The sequence below is a fragment of the Hyperolius riggenbachi genome, chromosome 1, assembly GCF_040937935.1.
Source record: "Hyperolius riggenbachi isolate aHypRig1 chromosome 1, aHypRig1.pri, whole genome shotgun sequence".
Classification (NCBI taxonomy): Eukaryota; Metazoa; Chordata; class Amphibia; order Anura; family Hyperoliidae; genus Hyperolius; species Hyperolius riggenbachi.
In genome coordinates, this window is record NC_090646.1 from 81667767 (window position 1) to 81680643 (window position 12877).

Here is a 12877-nt window from a genome sequence, read left to right on the forward strand (position 1 = left end):
TCAAAACTTGAATCTTGCATATGTGCACCACTGTTGTGGGCATCAAGTTGCACTAGGTCACTGCCTCTGCCCCTTGCTCTCCACATTGCATTCCAATTCTGTAATACTTCCTCCTTCATAGCCAGATGAGGGAAGTATCGGAGACCTGGAACGCGATTGGCAGCAAGGGTGAGTTAATGTCCCCAGCCATTGTGTGCTTATGCAAGATTGAAGTTCTGCCTCTAATCATTTGCAGCAGTGTTCCGGATGCAAGCAATGCCAAACACTTCAACACTAGTCCTGTGTAGGCACCTAGTGGAAGAGCTGTAGAGGTGCCTTTTTATTGAGGTCAAACTAATTTTTGAAGTACTTGGTTACCAGTTATGTCCTGCAGCATAGCTTTATGGAAGGGCCCGTTCAGATCAGAAATGCGGATGGCCATGCGTGCGGAACGCAACGCGTACGAACGCATGGCCATCCGCGTTTGTGTGCGTTGCGTGGCTGATCCCATCACTGAAAAGTGAATGGGACAGCCACGCGTTTTTGCAAAATCTGCGTGCAGCATGCGTTCCCGGACCGCACAGGTCCGGAACGCATGCAGTGTGAACATCAGACATTGCACTCTATGCAATGTCTGATGTCGTGCGTTTTGGCCACCTGCACGCGTTTCCAAAACGCGGCTGGAAACGCGTGCAGTGTGAACGGGCCCTAAAGAATAGAAATTTCCTCGGTGCTGGTCCCACAGTTGCACCTTGTTCCCCACCCCCTTGCATTGAAGCACAGGATGCTGATTTGGGCCGGTGTGCTCTATTGCCTAGGTTCTCAACGTGTGGTACGCGTACCCCAGGGGGTACTTCTGATGGTTCCAGGGGGTACTCGGGCTTCATATACTTAACCAAGAATAACAACTTTAGAGTGTTAGAAAATGATAAATCTTATTTAAACACCAAATTAGTATTTTAGCTGATTAAAAGCAATAGTAAATGCTTGGAAATAGCTTAGAACCAATTATCAAGTACTACAATTAAATATATATTTGTCAAGGGGTACTTGTGATGTTTACTATGCCAGGGGGTACTTGGAGAGTACTGGGCTTTAAAAGGGGTACATACCAATAAAATGTTGAGAAACACTGCTCTATTGGGTCTAGTGCAGGCATGGGCAAACTTGGCCCTCCAGCTGTTAAGGAACTACAAGTCCCACAATGCATTGCAGGAGTCTGACAGCCACAGTCATGACTCATAAAGACAAATGCATTGTGGGACTTGTAGTTCCGTAACAGCTGGAGGGCCGAGTTTGCCCATGCCTGGTCTAGTGCATATGGAGGCTGCCTTTATTTCCTTTAAAGCAATACCAGTTGCCTGGCAGCCCTGCTGATCCTCTCTCTAATACTTTTAGCCATAGGCCCTGAACAAGCATGCAGCAGATCAGGTGTTTCTCCCATCGTCCTCCAGGATGGCTGCTGCTGAGATATTGCTTGTCCCTCCCCGAACGGAAACACCTGTAAGAGTAATCAATTTAAAAGAACCTGCCCTTATATAAGGACTCCTCCTCCCTCACCAACTCAGTTTTTGTTTGTTTCCCATCACCTGAGGATATACCTGTAGACCTTTCTTGTTTTAAGGCATAGGTTTGCCTGGGGCGCCTATGTTGTCAGGCAGGGGTTTTTTCCTGGATGGCGGTGGAAACTGTGAGTAGGATGCCCCAGTTTTAACCTGTGTGCGGTGGGGGCGGAATGTTACCTGGCTGCAGGTTGTCCAAAAGGATCACCGCCATTACCGCCCTTCTTGCTGCGTCCATGTGTTACAGAGCAGCTAGAGATGTCAGAAGTTATGACATAGGATCTCCTGGTCCCGCAGGTGTCACTTCTGCTAGCCGCTGTTTGGCCAATGAAGACAGGAAGTGGGGCGGTGTCTTCTGAAGCCAAGAGAAGCGCGGATTCCACGCTCTCTACACGTGGGACGCCAGCGACGCTGCCATGGAGCAGAAGCAGTCCTCCGCAACAGCAGCCTCTGATGCCCGACCGAGACTCTCTCTCGGAGGAATTGGCACAGGTACATATATGAGAAAACGATTGCTATCTAAAAATACCTCTAGCAAAATGTTTTCTGAGCAGTGACTCTTCTTTCACGGTTTTGCAAAACTTGCACAGCAACAGCCTGAGAGATAGAGATGCCAAAAGTGTAACATTAGATTACATGATAAGAAATGGAACTGCTCCTCACGTTCTCCACTATGCTGGAAGATGGGATCACAGACAATAGGCATCCCAGCCTGTTCCAGCAGCAAGGTGAGTGCACTGATGGTGCATTTTTTGCAGGAATATACACTCCTATGGTGAGATTGCAGTGTGATTTCCTGTGTGTTTTACCTTTTCCCTTTCCCTCTATAACCTAGCAAGCTAAGTGCATGCAAAGCAGAGGGGGTATCGGATAGGGTTGGAGAAGCTAATATCTTAGAAATGTTGCTACTGCAACATTGGGCTTCCCCAGCAATATAACAAAGAATTGTCAAGCCTGCACGAAATCTGTGGTAACTAGTGGTTGACAATTTACATAAACAGCTAATGGAAACTTTCAGGGTAATAAGGAATCCCTGAGCAGTTTCAGGGAGTTATTGGTTTCCCATTTTTGATTGTTAGGTTTGCAGTAAACCTATACTAGCTGTAGAGACTGAGGATTGTTTGCAGGAATATGCACTTACATGATTGATTGTTAGTGGTTTCCCTTGTATGGTTTATATTTTCGCCTATCCTCTGTGTCCATGCAATGTAACAGTGGGTGCAAAGCATGAGTGAAGGGGAATTGTTGCCATTGCGGCAGTATGTTTCCCCAGGGTTATAATAAGATTGGTCAAGCCTGAACTGGAGCGATGGTGATTGACAATCTATGTAAATGAGAAATAGAACTTTTCAGGAAGTGAAACTCTGGTAGTTTCAAGGAGTTCTTTTTTCTTTCAGATCTGTTTTGCATTTGCATTGGTTCAGATCTGTTTTGCAATGGCATTGGTTCAGATCTGTTTTGCATTTGTTCAGAACTGTTTCGCATTTGCATTTGTGTCAGATCTGTTTGCATTTCCATTGGTTCAGATATGTTTGCATTGGTCAGATCTGTTTTGCATTTGCATTGGTGTCAGATCTGGTTTACATTTACATTGGTGTCAGATCTGGTTTGCATTTACATTGGTGTCAGATCTGGTTTGCATTTACATTGGTGTCAGATCTGTTTTGCATTAGTTCAGATCTGTTTTGCATTGGCATTGGTTCAGGTCTGTTTTGCATTTGCATTGGTTCAGATCTGTTTTGCATTAGTTCAGATCTGTTTTGCATTAGCATTGGTTCAGATCTGTTTTGCATTTGCATTGGTTCAGATCTGTTTTGCATTGGCATTGGTTCAGATCTGTTTTGCATTGGCATTGGTTCAGATCTGTTTTGCACTTGCATTGGTTCAGATCTGTTTTGCACTTGCATTGGTTCAGATCTGTTTTGCACTTGCATTGGTTCAGATCTGTTTTGCACTTGCATTGGTTCAGATCTGTTGTGCATTTGCATTGGTGTCAGATCTATTTTTGCATTTGCATTGGTGTCAGATCTGTTCTGCATTGGCATTGGTTCAGATCTGTTGCATTTCATTGGTTCAGATCTCTTTTGCTTTTGCATTGGTGTCAGATCTGCTTTGCATTTCCATTGGTTCAGATTGTTTTGCATTTGCATTGGTGTCAGATCTGTTCGGCTTTTGCATTGGTGTCAGATCTGTTTGGCTTTTGCATTGGTGTCAGATCTGTTTTGCATTTGCATTGGTTCAAATATGTTTTGCTTTTGCATTGGTATCCAATCTGTTTTGCATTTGCGTTAGTTCAGATCTGTTTTGCATTTGCGTTAGTTCAGATCTGTTTTGCTTTTGCATTGGTGTCAGATCTGTTTAGCTTTGAATTTGTTTCAGATCTATTTTGCATTTTGCTTTGGTTCTAGACCTGTTTAGCATCTGTATTGGTCTCAGATCTGTTTCGCTTATGCGTTGGTCTCAGATCTGTTTCGCTTATGCGTTGGTCTCAGATCTGTTTCGCTTATGCGTTGGTCTCAGATCTGTTTCGCTTATGCGTTGGTCTCAGATCTGTTTCGCTTATGCGTTGATCTCAGATCGGTTTCGCTTATGCGTTGATCTCAGATCGGTTTCGCTTATGCGTTGGTCTCAGATCGGTTTCGCTTATGCGTTGGTCTCAGATCGGTTTCGCTTATGCGTTGGTCTCAGATCAGTTTCGCTTATGCGTTGGTCTCAGATCAGTTTCGCTTATGCGTTGGTCTCAGATCGGTTTCGCTTATGCGTTGGTCTCAAATCGGTTTCGCTTATGCGTTGGTCTCAAATCGGTTTCGCTTATGCGTTGGTCTCAGATCGGTTTCGCTTATGCGTTGGTCTCAGATCGGTTTCGCTTATGCGTTGGTCTCAGATCGGTTTCGCTTATGCGTTGGTCTCAGATCGGTTTCGCTTATGCGTTGGTCTCAGATCGGTTTCGCTTATGCGTTGGTCTCAGATCGGTTTCGCTTATGCGTTGGTCTCAGATCGGTTTCGCTTATGCGTTGGTCTCAGATCGGTTTCGCTTATGCGTTGGTCTCAGATCGGTTTCGCTTATGCGTTGGTCTCAGATCGGTTTCGCTTTGGCGTTGGTCTCAGATCGGTTTTGCTTTGGCGTTGGTCTCAGATCGGTTTTGCTTTGGCGTTTGTCTGAAATGTTTTTCATGTGTTGCAGATCTGTTTTGCCTTTGCGTTGGGTTCAGATCTGTTTACCTTTTGATACGAAGGTGGAGGATTTCTGCTCTCTCCACCCATCGGTGTCAGGGAACAGATTGGATGAGTTATTAGTGGACTGGCTGAGCGGTCTCCTCTACACATTTCCACCATTCAACTTCACTCCCAAGGTGCTGAGAAAGATGGAGGTTGAAGGGCAACAGTGATATTCATAGGTCCCTGGTGGCTGAGAAGGGCATGGTTCCTTATCTGTTGTCTCTAGTCCTGAAAGGCCCATGGCATCTGGGAAAGACAAGACCTGTTAGTTCAGGGGTCAAATGTTCACCCTACTCTCCAGATGTAAAAGTTGATAGCCTGGGCATTGAGGAAAGAATCCTGGTTAAGACTGGTTTTCTAAAGAGGTGGCATCTACTTTAGTTAACTGCAGAAAGATTTCCACAACGAGGAAATATGCAAAATTCGGAACGCATATTCTTCCTGAAAGGAAAGGAATAATATACAGACGGATGACCTTAAGATTATTTTGGGAATTTTTACAGAGTGAAATTGATATGGGGCTGAAGGTAAGCGCCCTAAGAGTCCACATATCGGCCTTATTGGGTTTTCTTCATACACAATTGTCTAAGAAGGGTTTTGTTAACTCTTATTTTCAGTAGCGAATTTCCGACCAATGCCAGGGAAATTAGTTCCCCATTGGGATTTATCTTTAATTCTAAATTTCTTGACTTCTGATAAATTTGAACCTATTGCTCAGACCCCTTTAAAGAATCTAACATTAAAAGTAGCAATAACGTCAGCTAGAAGAATTGGGGATATTCAGGCACTATCCATTAACGTCCTTTTGATATGGTTATTCATTCAGAATTGTGTTCAGACCTGACCTAGTCTATCTTCCAAAGATCTCTTCATCTTCTTTCATCGTTCACAGGAGATTGTTTTACCGTCTTCTTCTCCCAAGCCGCAGGATGCTAGAGGAGCAGTGAAACAGATTAATGTGAGAAGAGCTATCATAGTTTATTTAGAAAGGACAGCTCGGTGGAGAAGATCTAGCCATTTATTTGTATCATATATGGGAGCCTCAAAGGGATTGCAGGCATCAAGAAGCGCCATAGCTAGACGGGTTAAGGAGCTAATAGGTTGGGCTTACAGGGAATCGCAGGAAATATTCCATACTAGAATTGCGACACATTCTACTCTATCCTTGGCAGCCTCTTGGGCAGAGAGGTCGTGAGCAAGCCTGGAACAGATATGTAAAGCAGCTACCTGGTCGTCACACACAACTTTTGTGAAACGCTACAGAGTTGAACTACTGTTAAGCCAGGTTCAGAGTTTCTTTTGGAAGAAAGTATTACAAGCCATCATCCCTCCCTAATGAAAATTTCTTGCTGGTCTCAGCAGCAGCCATCCTGGAGGACGATGGGAGAAAACCCCAGCTGCTTACCTGTAGCCGTGTTTCGGCGAGTCCTCCAGGATGGCTGCCTAGTTCCCATCCCTATTGTAATATAGTTGCTAAGTTTGATTTATGTTAAAGGTGATATACTCTTAATAACTGAGTTGGTGAGGGAGGAGGAGTCCTTATATAAGGGCGGGTTCTTTTAAATTGATTACTCTTACAGGTGTTTCCGTTCGGGGAGGGACAAGCAATATCTCAGCAGCAGCCATCCTGGAGGACTCGCCGAAACACGGCTACAGGTAAGCAGCTGGGGTTTTCTGACATTGTCAGATCTGACAAGATTATCTGCATGCTTGTTTCTGGTGTACTTCATACACTACTGCAGCCACATAGATAAGCAGTGCAGCCAGGCAACTGGTATTGTTTAAAGGAAATATGGCAGCCTTGTATACTTTTTGCTTCAGGTTCCTTTTAACACATGAATATTTCTAAAGCTCTATTTATGTTTAGACTTTATATGTACAGGGAGGGATCTACTGAGGATAAAGATCACAGATCTGTATTCATCCCTGCATTGTGGTTACAGGCTTCTGCAAGACTTCACCTGCAACGAGAGCGTAAACGGTCAGGAGAACACTCAGGAAAACAAGGTGAGGTCACTCGGTAGCTGCAGATCAGTCTGACATCCCCTCCTCTGTTACCCGGACAACTGTATGAACCATCCCACTTACTGTGTCCCCTCCCCTGTTACCCAGACATCTGTGTGAGCCCTCCCACTTACTGTGTCCCCTCCTCTCTAACCTGGACATCTGTGTGAGCCCTCCCACTTACTGTGTCCCCTCCTCTGTAACCCAGATATGTGTGACCCCCCCCACTTACTGTGTCCCCTCCTCTCTAACCTGGACATCTGTGTGACCCCCCCACTTACTGTGTCCCCTCCTCTGTAACCCGGACATCTGTGTGAGCCCTCCCACTTACTGTGTCCCCTCTCCTGTTACCCGGACATCTGTGTGAGCCCTCCCACTTACTGTGTCCCCTTCTCTGTAACCCGGACATCTGTGTGAGCCATCCCACTTACTGTGTCCCCTCTCCTGTTACCCAGACATCTGTGTGAGCCATCCCACTTACTGTGTCCCCTTCTCTGTAACCCAGATATCTGTGTGAGCCCCCCCCACTTACTGTGTCCCCTCCTCTGTAACCCGGACATCTGTGTGAGCCATTCCACTTACTGTGTCCCCTCCTCTGTTACCCGGATATCTGTGTGAGCCCTCCCCACTTACTGTGTCCCCTCCTGTTACCCAGACATCTGTGTGAGCCCCCCACTTACTGTGTCCCCTCCTCTGTAACCCGGACATCTGTGTGAGCCCCCCACTTACTGTGTCCCCTCCTCTGTTACCCGGACATCTGTGTGAGCCAGCCCACTTACTGTGTCCCCTCCTGTTACCTGGATATCTGTGTGAGCCCCCCCCACTTACTGTCCCCTCTGTTACCCGGACATCTGTGAGCCCCCCACTTACTGTCCCCTCCTCTGTTACCTGGATATCTGTGTGAGCCCCCCCCCCCCACACTTACTGTCCCCTCTGTTACCCGGACATCTGTGAGCCATCCCACTTACTGTGTCCCCTCCTCTGTAACCCGGACATCTGTGAGCCATCCCACTTACTGTGTCCCCTCCTCTGTAACCCGGACATCTATGTGAGCCCCCCACTTACTGTGTCCCCTCTCCTGTTACCCGGATGTCTATGTGAGTGCCCCCCACTTTGTCCCCTCTGTAACCCGGACATCTGTGTGAGCCCCCCACTTACTGTGTCCCCTCCTCTGTAACCCGGACATCTGTGTGAGCCCCCCACTTACTGTGTCCCCTCTGTAACCCGGATATCTGTGTGAGCCCCCCACTTACTGTCTCCTCCTCTGTAACACGGATTTTCTGTGAGCCCATCCCACTTTCTGTGCCCCCTCCTCTGTAACCCGGACATCTGTGTGAGCCATCCCACTTACTGTGTCCCCTCTCCTGTTACCCGGACATTTGTGTGAGCCCTCCCACTTACTGTGTCCCCTCCTCTGTAACCCGGACATCTGTGTGAGCCATTCCACTTACTGTGTCCCCTCCTCTGTTACCAGGTAGTGAACACTGACATAAATGCACTTTGTGAGGACAAGACTTGTATCCTTGAAGCTAAACCCTTCCAGCTTGATGGTCTGCCAGATCTAAAGGCCAACTTCGACTCTCGGTTGGGAGTATTAGATGTGGACTTCAACACAACTTCCCAAACTGATCTCACCGCTGACTTTACCTCAGTTGAGGAGTTTAAGCCGGCTACAGAGTGTAAGCTCCTTGGGGTGTTTAATGTGTGGCTTGAACTGTGTAATGCTGGGAACATGCTGCAATTTTCAGCCGATCGGGTGATTGGATGGGAGGTTGTATCATGTGTACATGTCAACTGCTCACGATCGATAAAGGGATCAACTTTCTGATAGCTGTGCAAAATCGATCCTTTTTCTCGATCAGAAACAGATCTACATGTCGGAAACTATTAACGATTCTTGACAAAAATCTTTCAGGATGCAATGGGATACAGAACTATCATTATTGGATAAAATTGTGGCTTTCTTAATTCTCCCCTCTAGTGGTCAATAGAAGTATGTTTGCATATATTCAGCAGTGATGCACTGGGAGACATGTCAAGCTCACTCCAACCTGAATTGTCACAAATTCTTTCTGTTTCAAGAAAGCAAATTTTTTTTTTTGGGGGGGGGGGGGGGGGGGGGGGGGGGGGGATTGTTTTTATGCCTGGTACATCCCATGCAATATCCCATCAAATGGGTCAAACTGATTATTTCTGACAGCTCCGATCTGATTTCTGATCATTCTTTTGATAATGCTCATCTCTTGTGCTGTTAAACAGGAACTGTGCTGAAAATGTAATAAAATTGCTTATTCTTTACAATTATGATTGGCCAAACACTGTCTAAATTGTAAAGTGTGTACCAGGCTTTACAATTAGCAAAATTCTTGTCGTTTATCCGTGTCCGTACAGGTAGTCCCCGGTTAACGAACGAGATCGGCACTGCAGGTTCATTCGTAACCTGAATCTTAAGTTGGAACACTGTGCCATCTCTGTCCCCTGTGCCTCCAGTGTCCCCCTCTGTGTCACATTTGCATTCTGTACATGCTTATACAAATATTAAAGCCAATTTTTCTTGTTTAATAAAATTGATTTAAAAAAATTAAGTCAAATTTGTAAACATTTTTGGGACTTTTTTTCCAATGGAAACACAGAATCCATGCCGTTCGTATCGGTGGGTCGTTTGCAAGTCGGGCGTTCGTAAGTCGGGGACTACCTGTAATTGTATTCTATGCTGTATGAAGGTGTACCACCTTGAGGTATCCTGTCACAGGCCCATGCTGGAATTCACTGAGCTCCTGAGAGCCACCTATCTTTCACAGATGTTTGCAGTAGTCTGCATGCCTGGGTAACTTCATGCAACAGTGATAATTGCAGCTACAGCGAGCCCAGTATGTCATTTGGGTGCTTGGGTTGCAGCCGATAGTACGAACGTGCAGGCAAGGATGGGTAGTGTTCGGTGTAGGGGAGCAGGAGGTTTAATTGTAGCAGCAGCTGAGGGGGGTGGTTAGTTTCAGTAGGTAGAGGAAGCGTCAGTGAGAGAGGTAGGTTTGGTGAAGTGTTGGCAAAATATTGGCAGTGTTGCTAATCTGCTATCCGATGTACGCGCCAGACAAAGGCAGCTTCCATTACTGTCTCGTAGTGCTTATGCCTGAAATGGTGGGATATGCTGCCATCTTGGAGGGGCTAGCCTGAAGACCTCTTTGGAAGAGTTGGAGGTTCAGAGTTTGGTGAGAATAGAAGTCAAAATTGACTGATAGCAGGACTTTATAGTGGTTTTTGGTTGGCTTCAGCATTGAAATGCAGCTATACTTATATTTGCTTAATTTTTTTTGTAGTTGGATTTGACCAACCAATAGAAATTGACTATCTTGAGAACTTTGGCTCAACTACTGTAAGTATTTGGATTTCATCTGCATATCTTAACCTGTTAGTGTCTGATGTACTGCATGTCCCGCACCATATGGGCTTTTGCTGTTTTGTACATAGCTCAAGAGGCTTTTGTGTTTTCAGTTCAAAGACTCTGCCCTGAGGAAGCAGTCCCTGTATCTGAAATTCGATCCACTGCTGAGAGAGTCTCCTAAGAAGTCTGCGAGTTCTGTGAACAGCGGTCTGGTGTGCGATCTACCTCTACGAAGCAGGTAAGTGCTGCACCATATTGTCTGTCCTGATATGTGAAACTCTATCTGACAACTCTTCCCATTGCAGCTCTGACCTCTTCGGAGTGTTTCCTCAACCCAGTGACCCCATTATCCCAAGCCTAGGAAATGAAGAAAAGTCCAAAGGCCTCGATCTCCTGGGGACTTTTACTGTGGCTGTAAGTAGTGTGTGAACACAGGCTTTGTTCTTCACAGTACCTGCAGGTGTCACCAACTATTGTCATTCCAGCACCTGAACTGTTTGTAATTTATTTCCTGTGTGTAAAATAAAACCAATTCTGCTACTGTGTAAACACAAAGTACTCCAGATTGGTATGGTCCAAAATAGCCTCCTAAATGCTGATAGAGGGAAATCCAAAATGTTTAAGCAGAGGTCCGTTAATAATTCTTGTACTTTCTGTACCTTTTTATTGTGAAGAAAATGTACATTCAGCATGTTATACAATTGAAAATGGAATAATGTATAGCATTTAAATCTGCATACACGTGGTTAGGAGTACAGTATACAAGCGTTCCAGCTGTAGACTAATCAAAAGATACATTTCAGATATTGCAGTGCTTTTGCATTATATGGAGGCTGCCATATTTATTTACTTAAACCATACCAGTTGCCTGGCAGCGCTGCTGATCTTTGCATCTTGCGTTTCTGCATTTATCTTGCTTATTTGTATGCGTTCTCATTCTTGGTGCATTTGCATTTTTCAGTATTTTCCAAGGAGAAATATAGATTTCTTTTATTAAAAGTGCATCAAAAATGCATGTGAAAACACACCTCTTCTGCATCTGCATTAAAATGTTATGTGCGATTCAGATGCATTTTTCAGAAATATGCAGCAAGATGTGAATTTCAAAAAATTCACGTTGGGAAACAGATTTTTTTTTTTTTTTTTGTCTTATAAACTTTTATGTGCAAAAGGATGTTTTTTGAAATGCAGGTGATTCTGCTAAGATTCCTAAGTCTTCAAGAAGAGTATCTGCAAGAAGGCAATCTGCATAGTTTAAAAGGAAATTAACCACTTAAGCTCTCAGTCGTTTTCACTTTATGCATCCGAGCAATGTTCACCTCCCATTCATTAGCCTATAACTTTATCACTACTTATCACAATGAACTGATCTATATCTTGTTTTTTCCGCCACCAATTAGGCTTTCTTTGGGGGGTACATTTTGCTAAGAGCTACCTTACTGTAAATGCATTTTAACAGTAAGAATAAGAAAGAAAAATTTCATTATTTGTCAGTTTTCGGCCATTATAGTTCTAAAATAATACATGCCTCCATAATTAAAACCCACGTATTGTATTTTCCCATTTGTCACGGTTATTTCACCATTTAAATTATGTCCCTATCACAATGTATCGCGACAATATTTTATTTGGAAATAAAAGAGCATTTTTTGCGTTTTTGCATCCATCACTATTTACAAGCTTATAAAAAAAATAGAGAAATATTTCATTTTTACAGAGATATTTAAAAAGTTTAGACCCTTAGGTAAATATTTGTGTTTTTTTTTTTTTTTTTATAGTAATTGTTTTTTTTTTTTTTATTTTTTTTTTTATTTAACATTTTATGTGGGCATTTTTGGGAGGATGGGATATAAATAGTGTTTGGGGAAATATTTGTGTATTGTAATGTTTTTTTACTTTTACTTGTAGTTTTACTTTTTGGCCACAAGATGGCAATCTTGAGTTTGTTTACATGACGTCACTGTGTGTACAATGTACGCTTAGAGGGACATAGCTTCAGAAAAAGCGTAGCTTCCGAGAGAAGCTGTCGCTTTTTCATCGGGGGAGAGGAATCCGTGATCGGGCACCATAGCCCGATACATTGATTCCTGGGCTACCGAATCTGCGGCCAGGAGTGCGCGTGCACGCGCGCGATCGGCCGCGGGAGCACGCCTGTCCTCGCCGGTTTTATACGTCAATGAGGTCAAAGTGGTTAAAGGACAACTGTAACGAGGGATATGGAGGCAGCCATATATATTTCCTTTTAAACCGTACCAGTTGCCTGGCGGCACTTCTGATCGATTTGGCTGCAGTAGTGTCTCTAGTACACCAGAAACTAGCATGTAGCTAATCTTCTAAGATCTGACAATGTCAAACACCTGATCTGCCGCATGCTTGTTCAGGGTTTGTGGCTAAAAGTATTAGAGGCAGAGGATCAGCAGGACAGCCAGGCTTCTGGTATTGCTTAAAAGGAAATAAATATGGCATCTTCCTTATCCCTCTCGTTACAGTTGTATTTAACCCCCCCCCCTGGTGGTAACCCCGTACGAGGGACTGGGTGGAAAGACGCAGCAATTGGCGGTAACCCCGTGTGACACGGGGTAGCAATCTAGCTCACCTCTCCATGGCCAGCATGGATCAGCGCTCCCCCCGCAGTCTCTATCTCCCGCAGGAGACATCAGCTGCAGCTCCGGCGGCTTCCCGTCCTCTCCCTCGGTCCAATTATCGCTCTCCCTGTCCTTTCCCTTGTCCA

At 44.7% G+C, this 12877-nt stretch overlaps 1 protein-coding gene across 1 annotated transcript in view; it reads left to right on the plus strand.

Annotated features, from left to right (window-relative positions):
- TACC3 (transforming acidic coiled-coil containing protein 3) overlaps positions 1 to 12877 on the plus strand; it is a 60014-nt gene that overhangs the window by 25222 nt on the left and 21915 nt on the right. Inside the window, exons 5-9 of the mRNA XM_068275802.1 lie at positions 6704 to 6767; positions 8239 to 8443; positions 10082 to 10137; positions 10257 to 10384; positions 10452 to 10560. Coding sequence (XP_068131903.1) covers positions 6704 to 6767; positions 8239 to 8443; positions 10082 to 10137; positions 10257 to 10384; positions 10452 to 10560 — 562 coding nt within the window. The remainder of the gene's footprint in view (positions 1 to 6703; positions 6768 to 8238; positions 8444 to 10081; positions 10138 to 10256; positions 10385 to 10451; positions 10561 to 12877) is intronic.